General features: G+C 40.2%; 1 protein-coding gene across 1 annotated transcript in view; it reads left to right on the forward strand.

The window, feature by feature from the left end:
* Ndc80 (NDC80 kinetochore complex component) overlaps positions 1-10,365 on the forward strand; it is a 29,917-nt gene extending 19,552 nt beyond the window's left edge. Inside the window, exons 12-17 of the mRNA XM_090353376.1 lie at positions 2,372-2,524; positions 2,804-2,893; positions 4,678-4,770; positions 6,161-6,291; positions 7,174-7,276; positions 9,827-10,365. Of these exons, the coding sequence (XP_090209502.1) occupies positions 2,372-2,524; positions 2,804-2,893; positions 4,678-4,770; positions 6,161-6,291; positions 7,174-7,276; positions 9,827-9,964 (708 nt within the window). The 3' untranslated portion in view covers positions 9,965-10,365. The remainder of the gene's footprint in view (positions 1-2,371; positions 2,525-2,803; positions 2,894-4,677; positions 4,771-6,160; positions 6,292-7,173; positions 7,277-9,826) is intronic.
* Positions 10,366-19,746: the final 9,381 nt, after the last annotated feature.

Genomic DNA, 19,746 nt, shown 5'->3' on the forward strand with positions numbered 1-19,746 from the left:
GCTTCCTCAAGGAGATAAAATATGGAACTAAATTGGAAAACACAGGTAGAGTTAGCATGGCAAGGGGAAAAGGACAGGTGGGGATAAAGAAAAACAAGGATTATATGGGAAAGCTTAGAATATGCAGCCTAGAGCATGGCACGGTGGCTCACACATGTAATCCTAGCTACTCAGGGGGCTGAGATCTGAGAATCACGGTTCAAAGCCAGCCTGGCCACAAAAGACCAGGAGACACTGCACTCTATCACTAGGCCAAACCCCCAGCCCTACAAGTTTTCATTATTGTGAAAACTTCTAAAATTTATGAACCAATCCCACATTTCACAAAGATGGTATTTGACAATGTGAAAAACGTTGGAAAGAAATGGAACAGTCACATAGAATGTTCACTGGTAGTAATCTAGTGGGAAACTATGAGCTGGATTTAAGTATGTATTGTTAATGATTCTATGAGCAAAGGGGATTCTTAACTACTTCGTAGTACAATAAATGAGACAGGAGAAAAGAGAAACAGTCCTTATCTGGCTTCAGCAGTTGACCAAGCAGTAGTAGCACTCACTTTAAGAATGAAAGCAGCCAGGTGCAGTGGTTCAAACCTTTACTCATAGCTACGTGGGAGATGGAGATTGGAAAATCAAGTTTAAGGATAGCCTGGACAAATATTCACAAGAATCTATCCCAATCAATTGCTGCCACAGTGATTTATGCCTATCATCCCAGATATGTAGGGAAGCACAAATACGAAATCACAGTCCAAGTCCTGTCATATACCACCTCAAAAATAACGAATGGTTAGCTATGTGCTAGTGACTCGCAACTGTGAGCCTAGCTGCTCAGAAAGCTGAGAGCTCAGGATTACTGTTCGAAGCCAGCCCAGGCAGGAAAATCTATGAGACTCTGATCTGCAATAAACTACTCAGAAAATGGCAGAAGTGATTCTGTCTCAAGTGTAAAGCACTAGCCTTGACCACAGAGAAGCTCAGGAACAACACCCAAGCCCTGAGTTCAAGCCCTAGGATCACCAAATAAAGAAAATGTATGGCTAACAGAGTGCCTCATCTGGTGCAGTGTCTGCTTAGCAAAATGCAGGGCCTTGAATTTCTGTGAAATTTTGAGAAAAAAAATTATTAAATGTACTTTTATTTATACATAGTACTTTAACATTTTAGCCAGCGATGTTGATAAAGCACACTTTTTAACCATATGTGTTTCCAGACAACTGAAGTTTATTCTTAGTTTTACAGATATTCTCTACAAGTACCTTAATTTATATATACCCCTCACTCAAATTTTTAAATGTAGCCTATTAAATAGGAAAGGAATATAGGATTAGGAATATAGCTCAATGGTAGAGCACTTGCTGTGCATGCACAGAGCTCTGGGTTTCATTCTTAGCACCAGAGCTCTAAAAGAAAAAGAAAAATACTTATCTGGCACTTAGTTAATAGTTCTAAAGAGGAACATAGAGGTGTATACCTGTAATACCTGCACTCAAAAGGCCTTCCTAGACTACATAGTAATGTCTCAAGAAAAATGAATGAAAGAGAGAAACAGCTCTTGTCTATTATACTAACAGGTAGATATCTAAGAGAGCTAAGGATAATGGTTTGAAACCAACCCAGGCAGACAAAGGCTTAAGACTTATCTCCAATTAATCATCAAAAAGCCAGAAATAGTGGTGTAGTTCAAGTGGTAGAGTACTTTACTTGAACACAAAAAGCTAAGAATGCATGACCCATGAATTCAAGCTCATGTACCAAAAAAGGGAATCATGAGTTTAGAGGTCATTTTTTTAACACTTCCTCAACAACAACAACAACAACAAAACAGATTGGAAAACTCCAGGACTAAGTTTTAGGGTAAAATTTTTATTGGTAAATGTAGTTGTAAAACCTAGCCAGGTCCAGTAGCTCATGCCTATAATCCTAGCTACTCAAGAGGCTGAGATCTGAGGATCTCAGTTCAAAACCAGCCCAGGCACTAAAGTCTCCAATTACCCACCAGAAAACTGGAAGGGGTGCTGTGTCTCAAGGGGTAGGATGGTAGCCTTGACCTGAAGACCTCAGGGACAGTGCTCAGACCCAGAGTTCAAGCCCCACACCAACTGAAAAAAAAAAGAAGGGAAGAGCAGAAAATGCACTAAATACAGGACAGTCATTGTTACACTATAATGATTTTTTTGGATTCTTTGAATTTTTCTCAATTCTAGATATGTTCTTAAAATCATTGCTGTGAACAGGGATTTAATATTTACAATTAGACTGTGCATAGAAGACCAAATAAACAAAATTTTATATAAATGCCAACTGAAAATAACATAGAATGGGCCTGTTTTATTTTTAACATATCTTTTGTACTTTCTCCTTACCAGATTGAAACACAGTTATCAGAGTATCACAAATTGGCCAGAAAATTAAAACTTATCCCTAAAGGTGCTGAGAATTCCAGAGGTTATGACTTTGAAATTAAATTTAATCCTGAAGCTGGTGCCAACTGTCTTGTTAAATACAGGGCTCAAGTTTACGTAAGTAAATTATACTATTGGTATCTCTAAGCATCCATACTTCAGTATGTCTATTTCTCTATTACTCAGGACTAAACAAAGAAATGAAACACTGAAGCTCTTTCTTTTCCTTCTTGGCAGTAGAAGTGTGCCGTGTATTGTAAATATCATATCATGTTTTTTAAATGTCCTTCTTTGCATTTATTTTCCAAACTGACTTGTATCACTGTGAGGATACCTGCTTAGTAGACAAATTTTGTAATTAAATGTATGTCATCTGCATTTCTGTGTACGTTATAGGTACCTCTAAAGGAATTCCTGAACGAAAATGAAGAAGAAATTAATAAAGCTCTCAATAAAAAAATGGGTTTGGAGGATACATTAGAACAAGTAAGTAATAAAACAAAGTAGTTTAAAGCAAAGGTAAAGTTAAACCTAAAGTTAAACATGTTTGCAGTGTCTAGTTGCTAAGGAATTAATGTTTAATAAAATGTGAAAGAGAAACTGTTGAATATATAGGCCCAGGAGTTTGGCCTAGTAATAAGAGTGCTTCCCTAACATGCACAAGGACGTGGGTTCGATTCCTTGGTACCACATACATAGAAAAGCCAAAAGTAGTGCTTTTGCACAAGTGGTAGAGCTGTAGCCTTGAGAAAGCCCCAGGACAGTGCTCAGGCTCTGAGGTCAAGCCCCAGGATTGGGGAGGGGGAAAAAACAAGCACAAGGAGGCCTACCAGATCATTAAAAGGAGTCTCAAGATTTCAAGAAGAAATCAGAGGAGACTGCATGGTTTTAGAAATCCAAGAAGTGGTTTTAGAGGGAAAATAACACCCACAAATGTTTCTTAAATGTAATAGTAAACGTGAAAGGTGTTCATTGGCTTTAACAATTAAGACATGACAGGAGGGCCTGAATACAGTAGAGCCTATCTTTAACATTCCCTAGGTCCTAAATTCAGGAGACTGGGGAGGAGTACTTTGGTTGCTAGTGACATTTGCAAGCCGCAAATCTTTCCCATTTGAAGAGGAGATGTAATGATGAATAAACTACGCTTCCTTGACTACATCAACTTGCACAATCAGTGCTTGTATCTGAGGAAAGGATTTAGAACACTAGAAGAAAAGAAGGAAGATAAAGGAGGGGTGATTTGATTTGTTTGTCAGGGAAGAAGTTTGGTTTTTTAAGAAACAGAGGGCAAGCTGGGCATGGTGGTGAATGCCTGTAATCCCATCACTTCAGAGACTGAGGCAGGATGATTGCTAACCTCATAGCAAAATAAAATAAATAAGGAAAGAAGGTAAAGTTAAATAATTTGGAATAAAAGAGACTGACATATTTGACTGGGGTCCATGAAGAAATAGGTAGGCATAGAATCCAGTAAACAGCCAAGCGACTCCTGTTCATTAGGAAGAAAATGAATGTTCTCCATCATGCAACTGACTGAAGAAAGATCTAACAAATATCTTGCTTGCTTAGAAGCCAGAAGTGATGAAAATATATCTGGTGGCTTTGTCAGTAATAAAACATAACAATCATTGATGTAATCACAGTATCTTGAGTTATAAACAGATTCAGGCCCTTTGAGTGAATGAATGAAAAATATTGAAAGAAGTGTGAAAAACAGTAATGAAATTATTGATTTGGGAGTGCAAAATGATTGGCCTTTATACTTTCTTTAAAACTTTTCTCCAATTTACTGCAGTTCCAATGTATTTTTATAAGAAAAATGTTTTAAATAATTGCACCTTTAGTAAAGCAGATATGAAAGCTGCTCTGAGATGGGGAAACATGATTTTAACAAATCTTGAGGCAAATTATGGTTACTTGTGTGCCCGTTTCTTATTGCATCTGATTATGGTGAAACAAACACTGTTAATCACTTCAGAGATAGTCTATTTACCTTTATAAAGTGTCATCAGTTAGAACATCTAACTTCGAGTGCTACTTGTATGAGACTATGCAAATGGCATTCTTTCCAATCTTCTTACTTATGAAGGAGGAAATGAGTGCCCTGTGGAAGGGATTTTTTGTGATTAAATGAGAAGTATATGCAAGTATCTTACTATTAAGTATAATTAATTCAGCCTTTCTTTTGTATATGATAAGCACATCACAGGATAGTTGAATAACTTGTCAAAATTTATTTAATGTCTCACCAATATTTAATTCCCAAGTTGAATACAATGAAAACAGAAACCAAAAGAAGTGTGAGGACTCTCAAAGAAGAAGTTCAAAAGCTTGATGATCTTTATCAACAAAAAGTTAAGGTGAGAACATTCTTAATTTGTTCAGGTAGTCTATAACCATTGACTATTTCACAAAAAAGAAAGCAGCCAGGCATGGTGGCTCACATCTGTAATCTTAGCTACTCTGGAGACTGAGATCTGAGGATTAAGGCTCAAAGCCAGCCTGGGTACTAAAGTCTGTGAGACTCTTACCTCCAGTTAACCACCAAAAAACCAGAAGTGATGCTGTGGCGCAAGGGATAGGGTGGTCACCTTGAGCTGAAGAACTCAGGGAAAGTGCCCAGGCCCAAAGTTCAAGCCCCATGACCCACAAAAAAAAAAAAAAAAAAGAAAGAAAGAAAGAGAAAGCAAGCAAGCAAAGCCAGCTACAGAGGCTCACACTTGTAACCCAGCTACTAAAGAGACTGACCAGGGGAAGATAGTGTTTCAAGAGCAGTTCAAGCAAAAACTGTTTGAAACCCCATCTCAACCAATAAAAAGCCTGTGAAATGTGTCATCTTTTCTCCTTTTTTTCTTTCCTTTTTGTGACCTCCTCTACTTTTTTTAACCTCCAACTTTGCAACTTGCTATATAGGCCCTGTTACCAATTGAGTCTCATCTTTCAACCCCATTTTTATTTTGGCACATATTCTCTACGACAGTGTTTGGGTTATTCTCTGCAATACTAAATGGAAATTTTGTGATACTTAAGCTACTAACCACACCTTCAGAAACCAAGAAATTGAATTTAGAATATATACTTTGCTGGTATACAATTAATACTACCAGGGCCGGGAGTTTGGCCTAGTGGTTAAAGTGCTTGCCTAGCATGCATGAAGACCCGGGTTCGATTCCTTGGTACCACATACATAGAAAAAAGCCGGAAGTGGTGCTCAGGCTCAAGTGGTAGAGCTCTAGCCTTGAGAAAGTCCAAGGACAGTGCTCAGGCCCTGAGCTCAAGCCCAGGACTGGCAAAAAAAAAAAAAAAAAAAAAAAAAAAAATTAATACTACCATAAAATAAAGGCGTAGCTAATTAATGCTCATGGAAAATTTTTAATCAAGGTATCAAAATTTGGACTACGGATATGGACCAAATAATAAAGCACTTACCTAGCAAGCCCAAACCCTGAGTTCAATCCCCAGTATTGCCAAAGGGTAGTTGGGAGAGATTATCAAAATTTTTTGTGAGTTACACTTAAAGATATGCTACGTGTACAAATGTGTACAGGCCACATTTGTGTTGTTAATACAAAATTCCCAGTAGAGCACCCTAAAGTCTCCTGCATTTGTAAGACAGTAAATATCCTGAAGATACAAATGATGCTGCCTGATGTTTCCCTAAGAGCTTTACTTAATTTTTAATCTACTTTGAGTATGTGGATATAAATATCAAAGAAATAGAGAAATATAACCATGTCTTTATCCTGACAGGAAGCAGAGGAAGAGGATGAAAAATGTGCTAATGAGCTTGAGTCCTTGAAGAAACACAAGCACCTGCTGGAGAGTGCTATTAATGAGGGACTCAGTGAAGCTATGAATGAGTTAGATGCTGTTCAGCGGGAGTAAGTTCACCTATTTAGAACTTTCATAAGTTAGGACTGTTTTCCCCCTTAATTTCTCTTTTGGACCTATTTTGGAAATAGAGTAGTGACTAGAACTTAAGCAAACAACTTAAAACTGGGATGTATCCTGCTGCTGTTCAATTTATTGCCTACATAGGAATCATTTACTTTAGGCCTAGTTAATGAATGGTTTTTAACCCTGAGAACCACACAAAAGTGTAAGTCCATTCAAATAACTATACTGGCTGGGCACAACATCATACATCTATTTCCCAGCAAAATAGGACACACAAATAGGATCATAGTCTGGCCACCCCCGGAATCAGTCCCCCCACCCCCGGAATCAGTCCCCCCAGGTACATTGCCAGGTGGGGCTGGGAAATAGGGAGGGAGGGAGGAAAGGAGGGATGTGTTAATCCAAGAATCATGAGGTTTTGATGCTTACTATTTTGTTTAATTGCTTACAAGGAATATTTTTAAATGCTTTTAGTTTTAATGATTAGTAACTGGACTCTGTGTAGCAAACAGCACTTAAACCAATCACAGCTTGGTTTTGTTGACTATAGAAGTAGAAAGTGAGGGGCTAGGAATGTGGCCTAGTGGAAGAGTGCTTGCCCACCATACAGGAAGCCCTGGGTCGATTCCTCAGTACCACATACACAGAAAAAGCTGGAAGTGGGGCTGTGGCTCAAGTGGCAGAGCACTAGCCTTGAGAAACCCCAAGGAAGTGCTCAGGCCCTGAGTTTAAGCTCCAGGACTGGAAAAAAAAAAAAAAAGTTCCAGGACTGGCAAAAAAGGGGTGGGGGGGGGATAGGAAGTGAGCTGACTGATTTATTAATATAGTTACAGACTTCTTAAACAAGGGTTTTTTTTCTTCTGCAGATACCAACTAGTTGTGCAGACCACAACTGAAGAAAGACGTAAAGTAGGAAATAACTTACAACATCTTTTAGAGATGGTTGCCACACATGTAGGGTCTGTAGAAGTAAGTGTGAAGGGTTTTTTTGTTTGTTTTTTGCATTCTAAGAACGACTTGATAAAATTTTATTAAAACTATTATAGTAAAAATTTATCAGCCAACTGGACACCCATGGCTCACACCTGTAATTATAGCTACTCAGGAGGTTGAAATCTGAGGATCACAGTTCAAAGCCAGCACAAACAAGAGTCCATCAGATTTTTATCTCTAGTTAACCACCAAATAGCGGGAGATGGAGCTGTGACACATATAGTAGAGTGGTAGCCTTGAGCAAAAAGGCTCAGGGACAGCACCCAAGCCCTCAGCCTTAAGCCACAGGGCCAGCACAAACATACACACAATGATTTTTATGAGAATTCTGGCTAGTGGTCTGATGAGCAGATAGAGAATAACATTTTATAAAATAGTATTTATAGGGGCCAGGAGTTTGGCCTAGTGGTAGAGTGCTTGCCTAGCATGCACAAAGACTCAGGTTCAATTCCTCGGTACCACATACATTGAAAAAAGCTGGAAGTGGTGCTGAGGCTCAAGTGGTAGAGTGCTAAGCCTTGAGAAAGTCCAAGGACAGTGCTCAGGCCCTGAGCCCAAGCCCAGGACTGGGGAAAAAAAATCATAATAATAATATTTATAGAATATTGTTTAGTTTGCATAAATATCACAACAAGGGATTTTCATTTCTATAATTTCATATAGACATAGGATAAAGTCTGAAGTTAATTTACTCTATCCCCAGTGACTCTTCACTTTGCTTGAAAGTTCATCAGTAGGCTGAAAGTGCAGTTTAATTGTAAAGTGTTGGCTACTATGTATACATCCTTGAGTTCAATCAATCCTAGTATCATAAGGGGGGGGAAAGGTCAACAATTAAGCTATTCCTCCAATCTGAGCCTTATAAACTTAAGATAAATTGCTAAACTATCAAATTCCTAGATGATAATTTCTGGTTACGAATGGCTTAAGACAAATGGGGATCAAGACATGTGAAAGGGTATCAATGTATGGGAATTAATGCACCATCTATCTGGCAAATATCATGTAACCCTTCTATTAATTACAATTAAAAATATATGAAAAAAAAGAATGGCTTAAGACAAACTGCTCTTGAATTGGATGTGGTAGCTCACATCTATAAACTTTGCTTCTCAGGAGGCTGAGATGGGGAAGATCAGGGTTCTAGATCATCTTATACAAAATGTTGATGAGACACCCCCCCCATTCCTGCATTAAAAGCTGGACATGGGGTTGTGTTTCTGTCTCCCCAGCTACGTTTAAAGCATAAATAGGATTACAGTCTAGGCTGACCTGGAAAAACTGAGACCTCGTTTGACAAATAAAAAATGTAAAGAGCTCTGAGGCACCAGCCATGGTAGCTCAAGCTGCTAATCCTAGCCACCTGAAAGGTAGAGTTCAAAGGATCTAGGTTTGAGGCTGACAAGGGCATAAGAGTTCACAAGAGTCCTTCTTGCTCAATATTATTAACTCATGCCTGTTATTCTAGCTATAAGAGAAGGCATGTGGCTGAGCAAGGTGGTGGATGCTTGTCATCTCCAGAGGATAACAGACTAGACTGGGCCAGGCACAGAAAAGACGCCACCTCACAAATAAGGCAGAAGTCAGGTACCAGTGACTCATGTCTGTAGTCCTAGCAACTCAGGAGACTAAGATCTTGACAATCATTGTTCAAAGCTAGCCTGGGTAGGAAAGTCCATGAGACTCTTCAATTACCCACCAAAAATAGAACTTTGGCTCAAATGGTAAAAGTGTTAGCCTTGAGGAGAAAAAAGGAAAAAAAAAAAAAAAAAAGCCAAGTTCTAGCACCTAGGCCCTGAGTTCAAGTCCTGTTACTGGCACACACACGAAGTTTAAACTTTCCACACACCAAAAGAAACAATGTAAATGGAATTAAGTTCAGTGTATGTGCGTGCGTGCGTGCGTGCGTGCGTGCGTGCGTGTGTGTGACAGAGTCAGAGACAGACAGACATAGGGAGCTGGGGGCTTGACTTAAAATAGAGCACTTGCCTACCAGGTACAAGGTCTTGAATTCAAACCCATTCTTGCCCAACTGATTAATAAGAAAAAATAAAGCCTAGGAATGTTATAACGCAGCATGCCATTCCTGGGGAGAGGTCAGCAAAATCTATGAATAGTAAAAATAGGTAAATAAACACTAACAGTCATTTTAGAGTACTATATAATAGTATATGGGTAAACGCCAGCTGTCTTCATTAATATGTGTGAGCCTTAAAACACCAGGTGAGAAAAATGTCAGTATACTGCATTCCTTATCACTTAGTAAATGTGAAAGTGAAAACTAGGTTCCAGTAAAGCAATACAGTTCGCATAATGATTAGGACATATTTGGGAAAATATGTTATTAAATAATTTCACTGTTTTATAAACAGGAAAAAATGCCCTGAGTAGCAAGGATTACAGACATGAGCTACCAGCACCCAGCTTTATTTGTGTTTTTAGCTTGTAGCTCTTACTCTTTGTACATTTCACACTTTAAACAAAATTCCTGTTTTTGCATTAATAATTGTTGATTGTTTCCACTAGAAACATCTGGAGGAACAGATTGCTAAAGCTGATCGGGAGTATGAAGAATGCATGTCTGAAGATCTCCTGGAAAATATTAGAGAGATTACAGAAAAGTATAAAAAGAATGCGACACTTCTTAAGGCTTCTGATGAATGAAGATAGGATGTTGAATTTCCTGTCCTTTAAGAGTCTCTAGTTTATCCGATGAAAATAGGGATAACCTGAAATAGCATGTTAACATGTTGGGGCTTGGGGTTCCTTGGTCGTGGAGTTTGAACTCAGGGCCTGTCCCTGAGCTTCTTTTACTCAATGCTAGCACTCTACCACTTGAGCCACAGCTCCACTTCCTGCTTTTTCTGAGTTCATTGGCTATAAGAGACTCACGGATTTTTCCTACCCAAGCTGCCTTCAAACTTCAGTCCTCAGATCTCAGCCTCCTGGCAGTTAGGATTACAAACATGAGCTACTGGTGCCCAGCTTTGTGCTATTGTTTTTATATGTGTAAACAACAGTTGTTTTATATTTATCTATAGTTAATAAAATTACATCAGTGAAAAGTGGCTTTTTCCTTTTTTTTTCCCTGATTTCCTTGTTTAACTTGAGACTTGAGATAATAAAATTGTCAGTAGTGTGCCCTGAACTGTAAGTTAACAAACTCGAATGTGGCCACAACATACAAAACATCCATGCTCACTTACACATGGGACCATGACTGTTCATGCATGGAAACAGGAAGAATTGAACAATGGCAACGAGACTATGTGCCCAAAATACTCTAGCTCAAATCCCTCATTTCAGAGATGAAAATTCACTCCTAGAGAGGTTCTGATTTATCTCAGGTCACACCCAATAGTGGTAGAAACAACAGTAGAACTTGCAGTACAGGATCCTGAATTCAACCACAAGAGCCATGAAAAGTATTTGGGATAATGAAGTCAAACCAAAATGTGAGATTTTTAAGCATCTTATTTGTTAGGAAACTCATCTTTCAACTGAATTGGTGTTTTAACTTTCTGGTTTTCAGAACTTTTCTCATGTAAGGCAGAATGAACATGATATAATTTTTGTTTTAATGTAGGCAGTATAGATCTATGAAACAAGGGCCCTCACACTGTAAGAGTGGGATGAACAAAGGTAACAGTTATGATAAATAAATTGTTACCAGGATATTCAGTTTCAGCTTCTGACATCCAGTAGAGCATTCCTGTGGGGGTTTTTTTGTTTGTATTTTTGTCAGTCCTGGGGCTTGAACTCAGGGCTGGGCACTGTCCCTGAGCTCCTTTACTCAAAGCCAACACTCTACCACTTTAAGCTACAGTGCCATTTCCAGTTTTCTAGTGGTTAATTGGAGATGAGTTTCACAAACTTTGCTACCAGAGTTGGCTTTGACGTGCAATCCTCACACATCTCAGTCTTCTGACGAGTTAGGATTGCAGGCATGAGCCACTAGCACTCAGCTCAGTAGAGCATCCTTAACTAGAGAGTGTCTTCTCTGCAAGTTCAAAATGGTACCAGCTACATGTAGCGATAATGTATTTCAATGCCATGGCAAGAGACTCAAGACCTTTTCTACTCAAAACCTAGTGTGGAAAGTAGCAGTACTGTCATCTTTAGTCTTCTAGAACTGATTGTATAGCCCGGGGTGGCAGCAGTAGCTGTCATCCCACTATTCAGGAGGCTGAGACAAGAGGAACAAAAGTTTGAAGCCAGTTTGAGCTGCATAGTTGAAGAAATATAGGTTCTTCACCTCTCTCCAAGCCTACTGAGCCAAACTACATTCTTTATATATGATATTAATATAAACTCAAAAACAAAGTTTTCATAAATTTTGACATTCATATACCATTACCATCAAGCTAAGAGACTGCTTTTGAATAAGCTTTCTGCCCTTTTGCAAACTTTCCTCATCTCATCCATAAGTAAGTGCTAAGCTACTTTTGCTACTTCATAATCATGTTGTTTTCTAGAACTTTGCATAAATAACATTTTGGGTGTGCTTTGCTTTGAAATTGGGTTTCTACTACATTAACCATGCAACCCTTAAGCTCTAGACTTAATCTTCCTGCCTCAGCCTCCCCAATTACTGCTAGAGATATATGCTACCCCACCTGGCTTGTATTTTTTTTTTGCATGGATTCTTTCAAAATCTAGTCATTTTTACATGTTCCATGTAACCATTGTTCATTCCTTTTCTTTAGTAATGAATACACTTAGATTTATTTATTTACCTGTTAATGATTATTGGTGTGTGATATGGTTCAGATGTACTTTGTGTATCCCAAGGCTTCATATGCTGAAAGGTCACCCCTTGTGAGGCATTAACGGGGTGGAAGTATAATCCAGTTATGGTATTTAGAGGTCCAGCCTCCGGGAAGTGATTAGGTAAAGCCATTAAGAGGAGCCCTGATGATTGAATCCTGGTGGCTTTATAAGAAGAGACCAGATGACCTTGCACATGTTTCCTATCTCTTGTCATGTGTTGTGCTCTGAGCTGTCTTGGAACCTTCTCAGAAGGACAACAGTAGATAAAGTTCGTAGACTTTGCACCTCTAGAAGCCAAAATGAGTCATTTCATAAAGCAGTCTACTTGAGATACTTCATGATAATGAAAGGTAGCTTGATACATTCTTTATACTTCTGGGCAATTAAAAATTAAATGGTAACTGGGCACCAGTGGCTCATACCTATAATCTTAGCTATTCAGGAAGCTGAGATCTAAACATGATGGTTCAAAGCCAGCCTGGGCAGGAAAGTCCATGAGACTTTTATCTCCAATTAATCACAGAAAAAGCTGGAAGTGGTGCTGCAGCTTCAAGTGGTAGAATACTATCCTTAAGCTTAGGGATAGGACCCAGGCCCAGAGTTCAAGGTCTAGGATTGCCAAAAATAAATAAATAAAACCCTAGGAATATCCATGTTCTAATCATATGGACATGAGCTCTCATTATTTTGTGTGTGTGTGTGTGCTGGTACTGGGCTAGAATTCAGAACCTGGGTGTTGTCCCTTACCTTTTTTTTGCATAAGGCTAGCACTCCAGCACATGAGGCACAGCTCCATCTTCTGCTTTTTAGTGGGTAATTGGAGATTGGAGTCTCACAGACTTCTCTGCCTTAGCCAGCTTAAAGCCTTGATCCTCAGATTTCTGTCTCCTGAGTAGCTAGCATTATATGCATGAGTTATCAACACTTGCCCCAAGAGCTTTCTTAAGGGTATGTACCTCTCTGCATGGATTGTATGAGTTTAGAACCCTAGATATCTGCTACTGAAGCTCCCTGGAATGTCACTTTTATAGGTTGGGGGGCTTGAACTCTGGGCCTGGGCGCTCGCTGTCCCTGAGCTCTTCAGTTCAAGGCTACCACCCTTCCCCTTGAGACACAGCGACACTTCTGGTTCTCTACTGATTAATTAGAGATAATTGTCTCACAGACTTTTTAGTGCCCAGGCTGGCTTTGAACCTCAATCCTCAGATCTCAGCATCATAAGTAACTAGGATTACAGGTGTGAGCCATCATGCTTGTCTTGGTATATCATTTGGGGGGGGCGGTCATGGGGCTTGAACTCAGCCCAGACACTGTCCCTGAGCCCCACTTCCCATTTCCTAGAGGTTAATTGGAGAGAAGAGTCTCAGGTCCTTTTGTGTGGTATATCATCTTTGTACAGGGGGTTTGGTGGTAGTTGTGGGATATGTGTGTGTGTCTGTATATCTATGTGCACACAACACATACACACAGCACACATGCCAGTCAATGCTTGAACTTAGGGCCTGGGTATTGTTCCTGGGGTGTTTGGGGAGGGTTTGTTTGTTTATTTGTATATGCAAGGCTAGCATTGTTTGAACCATATGTCCAGTTCCAGCTTTTTGGTGGTTAATTGAAGAAAAGAGTCTCACAGACCTTTCTTGCGTGGGCTGACTTCCAACCACCATATTCAGACCTCAGCCTCTTGAATAGCTAGGATTACAGCTACTAGCCACTGGGCCCAGATCCTAGTATATCTTTTATCCAACAGAAATGAAAGTGCTTCAAGTTTTCACCTATGGAAATTGAGGTCTCATGCAGCTAGCTGAAGGAGAGTCCCCAAAATAGATTTATAGATGAGTCCAGTTGCAAAATATTCAGCTGGTGCATTGTGCTCGCCTTGAAGAGAAGGTTCAGGAAGTCTGTCTAGAGGAGCTCTTTCTAATGAGTTGAGTAGAACACCTGATCAGCCACCTGGTGTCAAAAAGTGGCCTAAGACCAGAGGACATAAGACCTCTCAGTAGTGGCCAATGATTTAGCCACTGTATCTGGACCTAGAGCGCAAAGAATTTAACTGAAAGAAGACCAAGTTATCTGTGATAGAGCCAACTGGGGGGGCCACATGTGAACACTCACCAGAAAACAATGGAAAAAGCACTGAGAATCAGGCCACCATTTAAGTAAAGCCTCTGTGGTGAACATTCAGTGGCCATGATGTCAGAAATGGGGATCATGTAGAGGTCCAATGTCTAGGATTCCTACTTGCTTGCTAGAGTAACACTGATCTAGCTCCTGCTACTTCTGAGTGGTCATCGGTGCAGAATCAGACCAGCACCTAGAGCACTTTCCTACAGACAAGTGCAGCAGTCCCAAACTGAAGAGAATATGGATTGTCATGTAATCAGACTCTTTAGGGTTTCTGAATCACAGCATCAGATAAGCCCAAGTGGTTGTGGAGGTGAGAATATTGGAAGGATAAAGGATGAGAAAAAAAAGAAGAAAGAAAACAGATGAAAAGGAGGATTGGATGAACTGTGGCCTTGAGAGGAACAGCAGGAACAAGGTTGTCAAGTTTCACAATAACTTCCCTCATGTTTCCTTAGAAAGAGACGTCATGAAACCCAGGGAGGAGCCTTGAATGTGGTAAACAATGTTATCTCCAACACTTTTCCACACCTTCTTCTGACAGCCCAGCCATCTAGGAAGCTTCTATTCAGTCTCCTCTCCTGTCTACTTTAATGCTTTGGGGTTTGGCACCCTCCTTGTGTCCTTTCACAAAATTATTTCCTTTAATAAAATTATTGCACACTGATTCTGTCTTAGTTCTGCTTGTAGAAGGATACTAACACAATTCATAAATTAAATGATGGAAGCCAGACTCAAGCCCTGTAATCCTAGCTAATCAGGTCTAGCTTACCAAGTATGATCCCAAGTATTCTGTCATTTATTTTTATTCATCTGATGGCTAACAAGTGAAAAAAAAAACAGTAATAAATGGCAAAATTCCCTAATCAAGGGGAAAATTCAAGCACTCTAATCTTTGCACATCAATTCTTTTTTGTTTTGGCTACTCCTGGGGTTTGAACTCAGGGCCTGCACACTGTCCCTAGTCTTTCCTCAAGGCTAGTACTGTACCACTTGAGCCACAGCACCACTTTCCAGCTTTTCTTTTTTTCTCTGTATGTGGTACTTCGTGCATGCTAGGCAAACACTCTACCACTAGGCCCCTGCACCTCAGTTCTTGAAGGTCAGAGGTATATAGTTCAATGGTAGAGCACTTGCTAGCATGCACAATGACCCGAGGTTCTAGATTCATTTGTCACCACTAAGTATGAGTATAAAATAAAATCTAAAGTATAAGATAAGTATAAGATTAAAATCTCAACTTCTTATTTTTTTTTCCTGAGAGAAGGTATCACTATGTTGCACAGGTTGGCCTTGAACTACAACCTAGGATGATAGGTACAGGTATGTACCAAGAAGGCAGGCTAGAACCTCAAGTCTTCCTTCTCAGAGTATTTATTAGATTTTTTTTCTTTGAATGATATTACTTGGGGTGACTCCACCCACTCAACAGAGAGAAAGAGAGCGAGAGAGAGCTCACTAGCAAACACCTAGAACTTAATTTTATTTTATTTTATTTATTTATTATTTTTTTTTTTGCCAGTCCTGGGCTTGAGCTCAGAGCCTGAGCACTGTCCTTGGACTTTCTCAAGGCTAGAGCTCTACCACTTGACCACAGCACCACTTCTGGTTTTTTCTATGTATGTGGTACCGAGGAGTCGAACCCAGGTCTTCGTGCATGCTGGGCAAGCACTCTACTACTAGGCTAAACTCCCAGCCCCTTGAACTTAATTTTAAAAGAAAAAAAAAGGCTTGTAAGGACACGAATATAGTAAAGCAATGTGAAATTTCAGCCCAGGAAATTGTCAAGGCCTGGTATACTAAGTAATACAAATGTATTAAATAGGGCAGATTTAAGGGAAAATTCAAATAGTGTAATTCCTTAGAAAAGGAAAAGTCAAATTTCAGTAGAATATAATACCAGGAAGCAGGTCCTTGCAAGGGGAGGCATGGAGTTAAGGGCAAAGGGGTAGATAAAGGAAGAAGGGAAGTAGGAAATGTAGTCAAATCTCTAAACATTCACACAGTGATACCAAAGGAATATTTTCTTAGAAGGAGATCCCAAGGGCTCAATAGCTATGTGCATATGGTCATATAAAATGATGCTTACTGAAATGAACTCCAAGCAATGAAAAAAGGGTTTTTTTTTTTTAACTTTTTGTGTTTTTCCCCTGTTTTCCTTTGTGGCTTTTATTATTTCTGTATGTAACTGTATGCAACTTTAATTTGAGGAAGCACAAAAATGATGAACTAATTTAGCAGTGACAGTCACTAAACACTATGTTGAAAACGAACTATACAACTTAGGAAAGGGGGTGGTGGTCAGGAGGGAAAATACTAGGAGAAAACAAGGAAAGAGTTGATACTGTTCAAAAAGAAATGTACTCAATTCCTGAGTTATGTAACTGTACATCACCATTACAATAAAAAGAAAAGAAGAATCCAACATATATGCTACAACATTAAGAAGACTGAGAGAAGGAGTGGGAGGGAAAGAATGAGTGAGAATGTTGAAAGGAGAGACAACGATCAATGTATCTGCTACTCAAACTCCTTTGTTAAAGGAAACTCCTGAGAGTAAGTGGAGCCAGGTGAGCCAAGGCCTGGCGAGGCCAGGTGCCAGGTATGGGGGGAGAAGCCCTCGCTCAGAGGGGAGCCCAGAGTGCTCACCCGTCCCCGCGCCCGCGCCCGGGTCCCTGCTCCCTACAAGGCCAGGCCGTTGGACCTGCTGCGCCCGGGCGCAGCATCCGCGTTGATCCAGCAGGGAGAGATCCAAAGGGCTCCTTGTGTCCCATCCCAGGTCGCAATAACCACTAGAGCGCACACGTTTTTGTTATCCTCTTTAAATAAACGTGTTTGTACATTTGTACAACTACTTAGAGATACTTTTTTAAATGTTGCCTTGAAAAAAAAATATGATGTAGTAGAGCAAGCATGTGTGTTAAATCTGCGATGGTAAAAATGGCTGATGATAAATGGAAGGCAAGCTACACCAACGATGTGTAAGTGGGTTATAATAATGGAATTGTGAGCGTGTGTGTGTGTGTGTGTGTGCGCGCGCGCGAGCAAAGGGCTTGAACTTGGCCTGGGCGCTGTCCCTGAGCTCTTCAACTCAAGGCTACCACCCTAGCCTTGAACCAAGCCCCATTTCCCAGATTGGAGATAAAAGTCTCAGGTCCTTTTGTGCCCGGGCTGGCTTTGAACCTTGATCCTCAGATCTCAGTCTCCTGAGTAGCTAAGATTACAGGCGTGAGCCACCGCGCCTAACAATAATGGAATTCTTTATCCATTACAGACCTTCTAACCTCTAAGTAAGAAGAAATATATCACCTCCAATTAACCTCTAGAAAACGGGAAGTGAGGCTTGGCTCAAGGGTAGGGTGGTAGCTGAAAAGCTAAAGGACAGTGCTTAGGCAGAGATCAAGCCCCATGACCCACAAAAAAGAAAAAAAAAAGAAATATATCATCCCTAAAGCCCAAGACCCCACCCAGCAGATATGAGCAGGCCTATGGAGAGGAGATGACAGCTCCTTGGTGGTGGAAGTGATAAAGCTCTCACTGGTGACTTCTCCAGCCTGAACAGAGATGTCACTGTTGAGCAAGCAATCTGTTCCCTAGCAAAAAGAGAGAACCTTAGAAGTCTCAGTCTAAAAGAGGAAGCAAACCATGTCCGGGTCCTAACAGAGGGATGGAATGATGATGAAAAATCATTGCTTCCTTATCCTCAACAGCAGAAAGTTTGGCCAGGAACCAATGGCTCACACCTGTATCCTGTCTACTCAGCAGACTGAGATCTGATGATCATGGTTTGAAGCCATCCCGAAAAGGAATATTTGTTACAATCTATCTCCAATTCACTGTAGCCTCTCCTCCCCCCTCTCCTCCGCCTCCCCCTGCCAAAAAAAAACAAAAAGTAGAGCTTTAGCTTAGGTGATAGAGTGCTAGCCTTGAGCAAAAACACTTGAGAAAGCTCAAGAATGGTGCCCAGGCCCTTTGTTCAAACCCCAGGACTGGCAAAAATGAATAAATACATGGATAAATAAGTAATTGATTTATCACCAAGAAAAAAGACATTCACCATACCATACCTGTAGAAGCAAATTAGGCTCATTGTCCTTACTAAAGTGAGAACAGATCATGAGTGACTCAATAAAATAGAGAGGACATGGCCCTGCTACAGTAGGGTGTGGACTTATATGAGTTGTTCTAAGAATGGACTGCTAGTCATTTTTTTAACAAGCTCAGTATAAAGCCTTTATTATGATTAATTAGAAGCATTGTTCTTTTGGCCTTCTCCTTATGCTAGCAGAGCTTCAACCCTGATTAAAGGTGCAGATCAATTCCAACACTCAGAAGGCTAAAGCTAGAGGATCATAGATACAAGGCTAGCCTGAGCTATAGGGCAAGGCTGTCTTCATCTAAGAAAAAGAAGGGAAGGGGGCTAGGAGCATGGCCTAGTAGTACAGTGTTTGCCTAGCATGCACAAAACCTTGGGTTTGATTCCTTGGTACTCACATACACAGAAAAAGCCAGAATTGGTGCTGTGGTTCAAGTGGTACAGCACTAGCCTTGAGAAAGCCCAAAGACTGCTCAGGCCCTGAGTTTAAGCCCCAGGACTGGCAAGAAAAAGAAGGAGGAGGAGGAGGAGGAGGAGGAGGAGGAGGAGGAGGAGGAGGAGGAGGAGGAGGAGGAGGAGGAGGAGGAGGGGAGAAAAGTAAAAGGAAAGGAAGAAAAGGAATGGAAGGGAAGGGAAGGGAAGGGAAGCTCCAGAAAAGCACTTCATAGGAAATTCAACAGAGACAGAAGAAAACAGAAACTGTGACTTGTGTGGAGACAGTAAGGTGAAGCCAGGTTTCTTCAAATACGCATCAACTTCTCTACTTGCATTGAAGCCCCTACCCTCTCCACACCTCCTTCTCACACATACCCACATGAGAAGATTCAGAGACACACCTTGTGAGAAGACATCAAGGCATAAAAAGAAACAACTCAATCAACTAATACCATGTACTTCCTCTTCCTTTTGTGATTGGCTTTGAGTCAGAACACCTTGAAGAATTTGTTTTGAGCTGGAAATATATTTTCTCTTAGGCTTTCTAAATTGTAAACACTTTACTTAGTGTAAACTTTTTTTTCTTCATGTATTTTTATTATAATTAATAGAAGGGTTACATTATATTCACCAGATAGAAGGTACATTACTTCACAAATATTGATACCCTTTCTCATGCCATGGTCCCCATTTCCCTCCCACCTCCTCCTGTAGAGTAAACTTTTGTTCAGAAAAAAAGCGGGGTTGGATATATTTATTCCTGTTCATGTAAATCAAGAACATTTTCTAAAATGAAAAGTGTTGAGATTCTGTGGCTCTAAGAATATGAAGAGTTTAGTGGCTATGTGTGTGTGTGTATGTGTGTGTGTGTGTGTGTTCATGTGTGCATGCATGTGCATGTGTGTGTGTACTTGTGACTTTCCTTTAACTTCTTTATCCTTTTTTGAGAAACTTAAAAAAAAAAAAGGTTTAACATTGGAACAGGAGGAGGAACACATCCAACAGCTGTAAATGCAGGAAATCT

The sequence above is a fragment of the Megascapheus bottae genome, chromosome 19 (genome assembly GCF_031878675.1).
Source record: "Megascapheus bottae isolate mThoBot1 chromosome 19, mThoBot2.hap1, whole genome shotgun sequence".
NCBI lineage: Eukaryota > Metazoa > Chordata > Mammalia > Rodentia > Geomyidae > Megascapheus > Megascapheus bottae.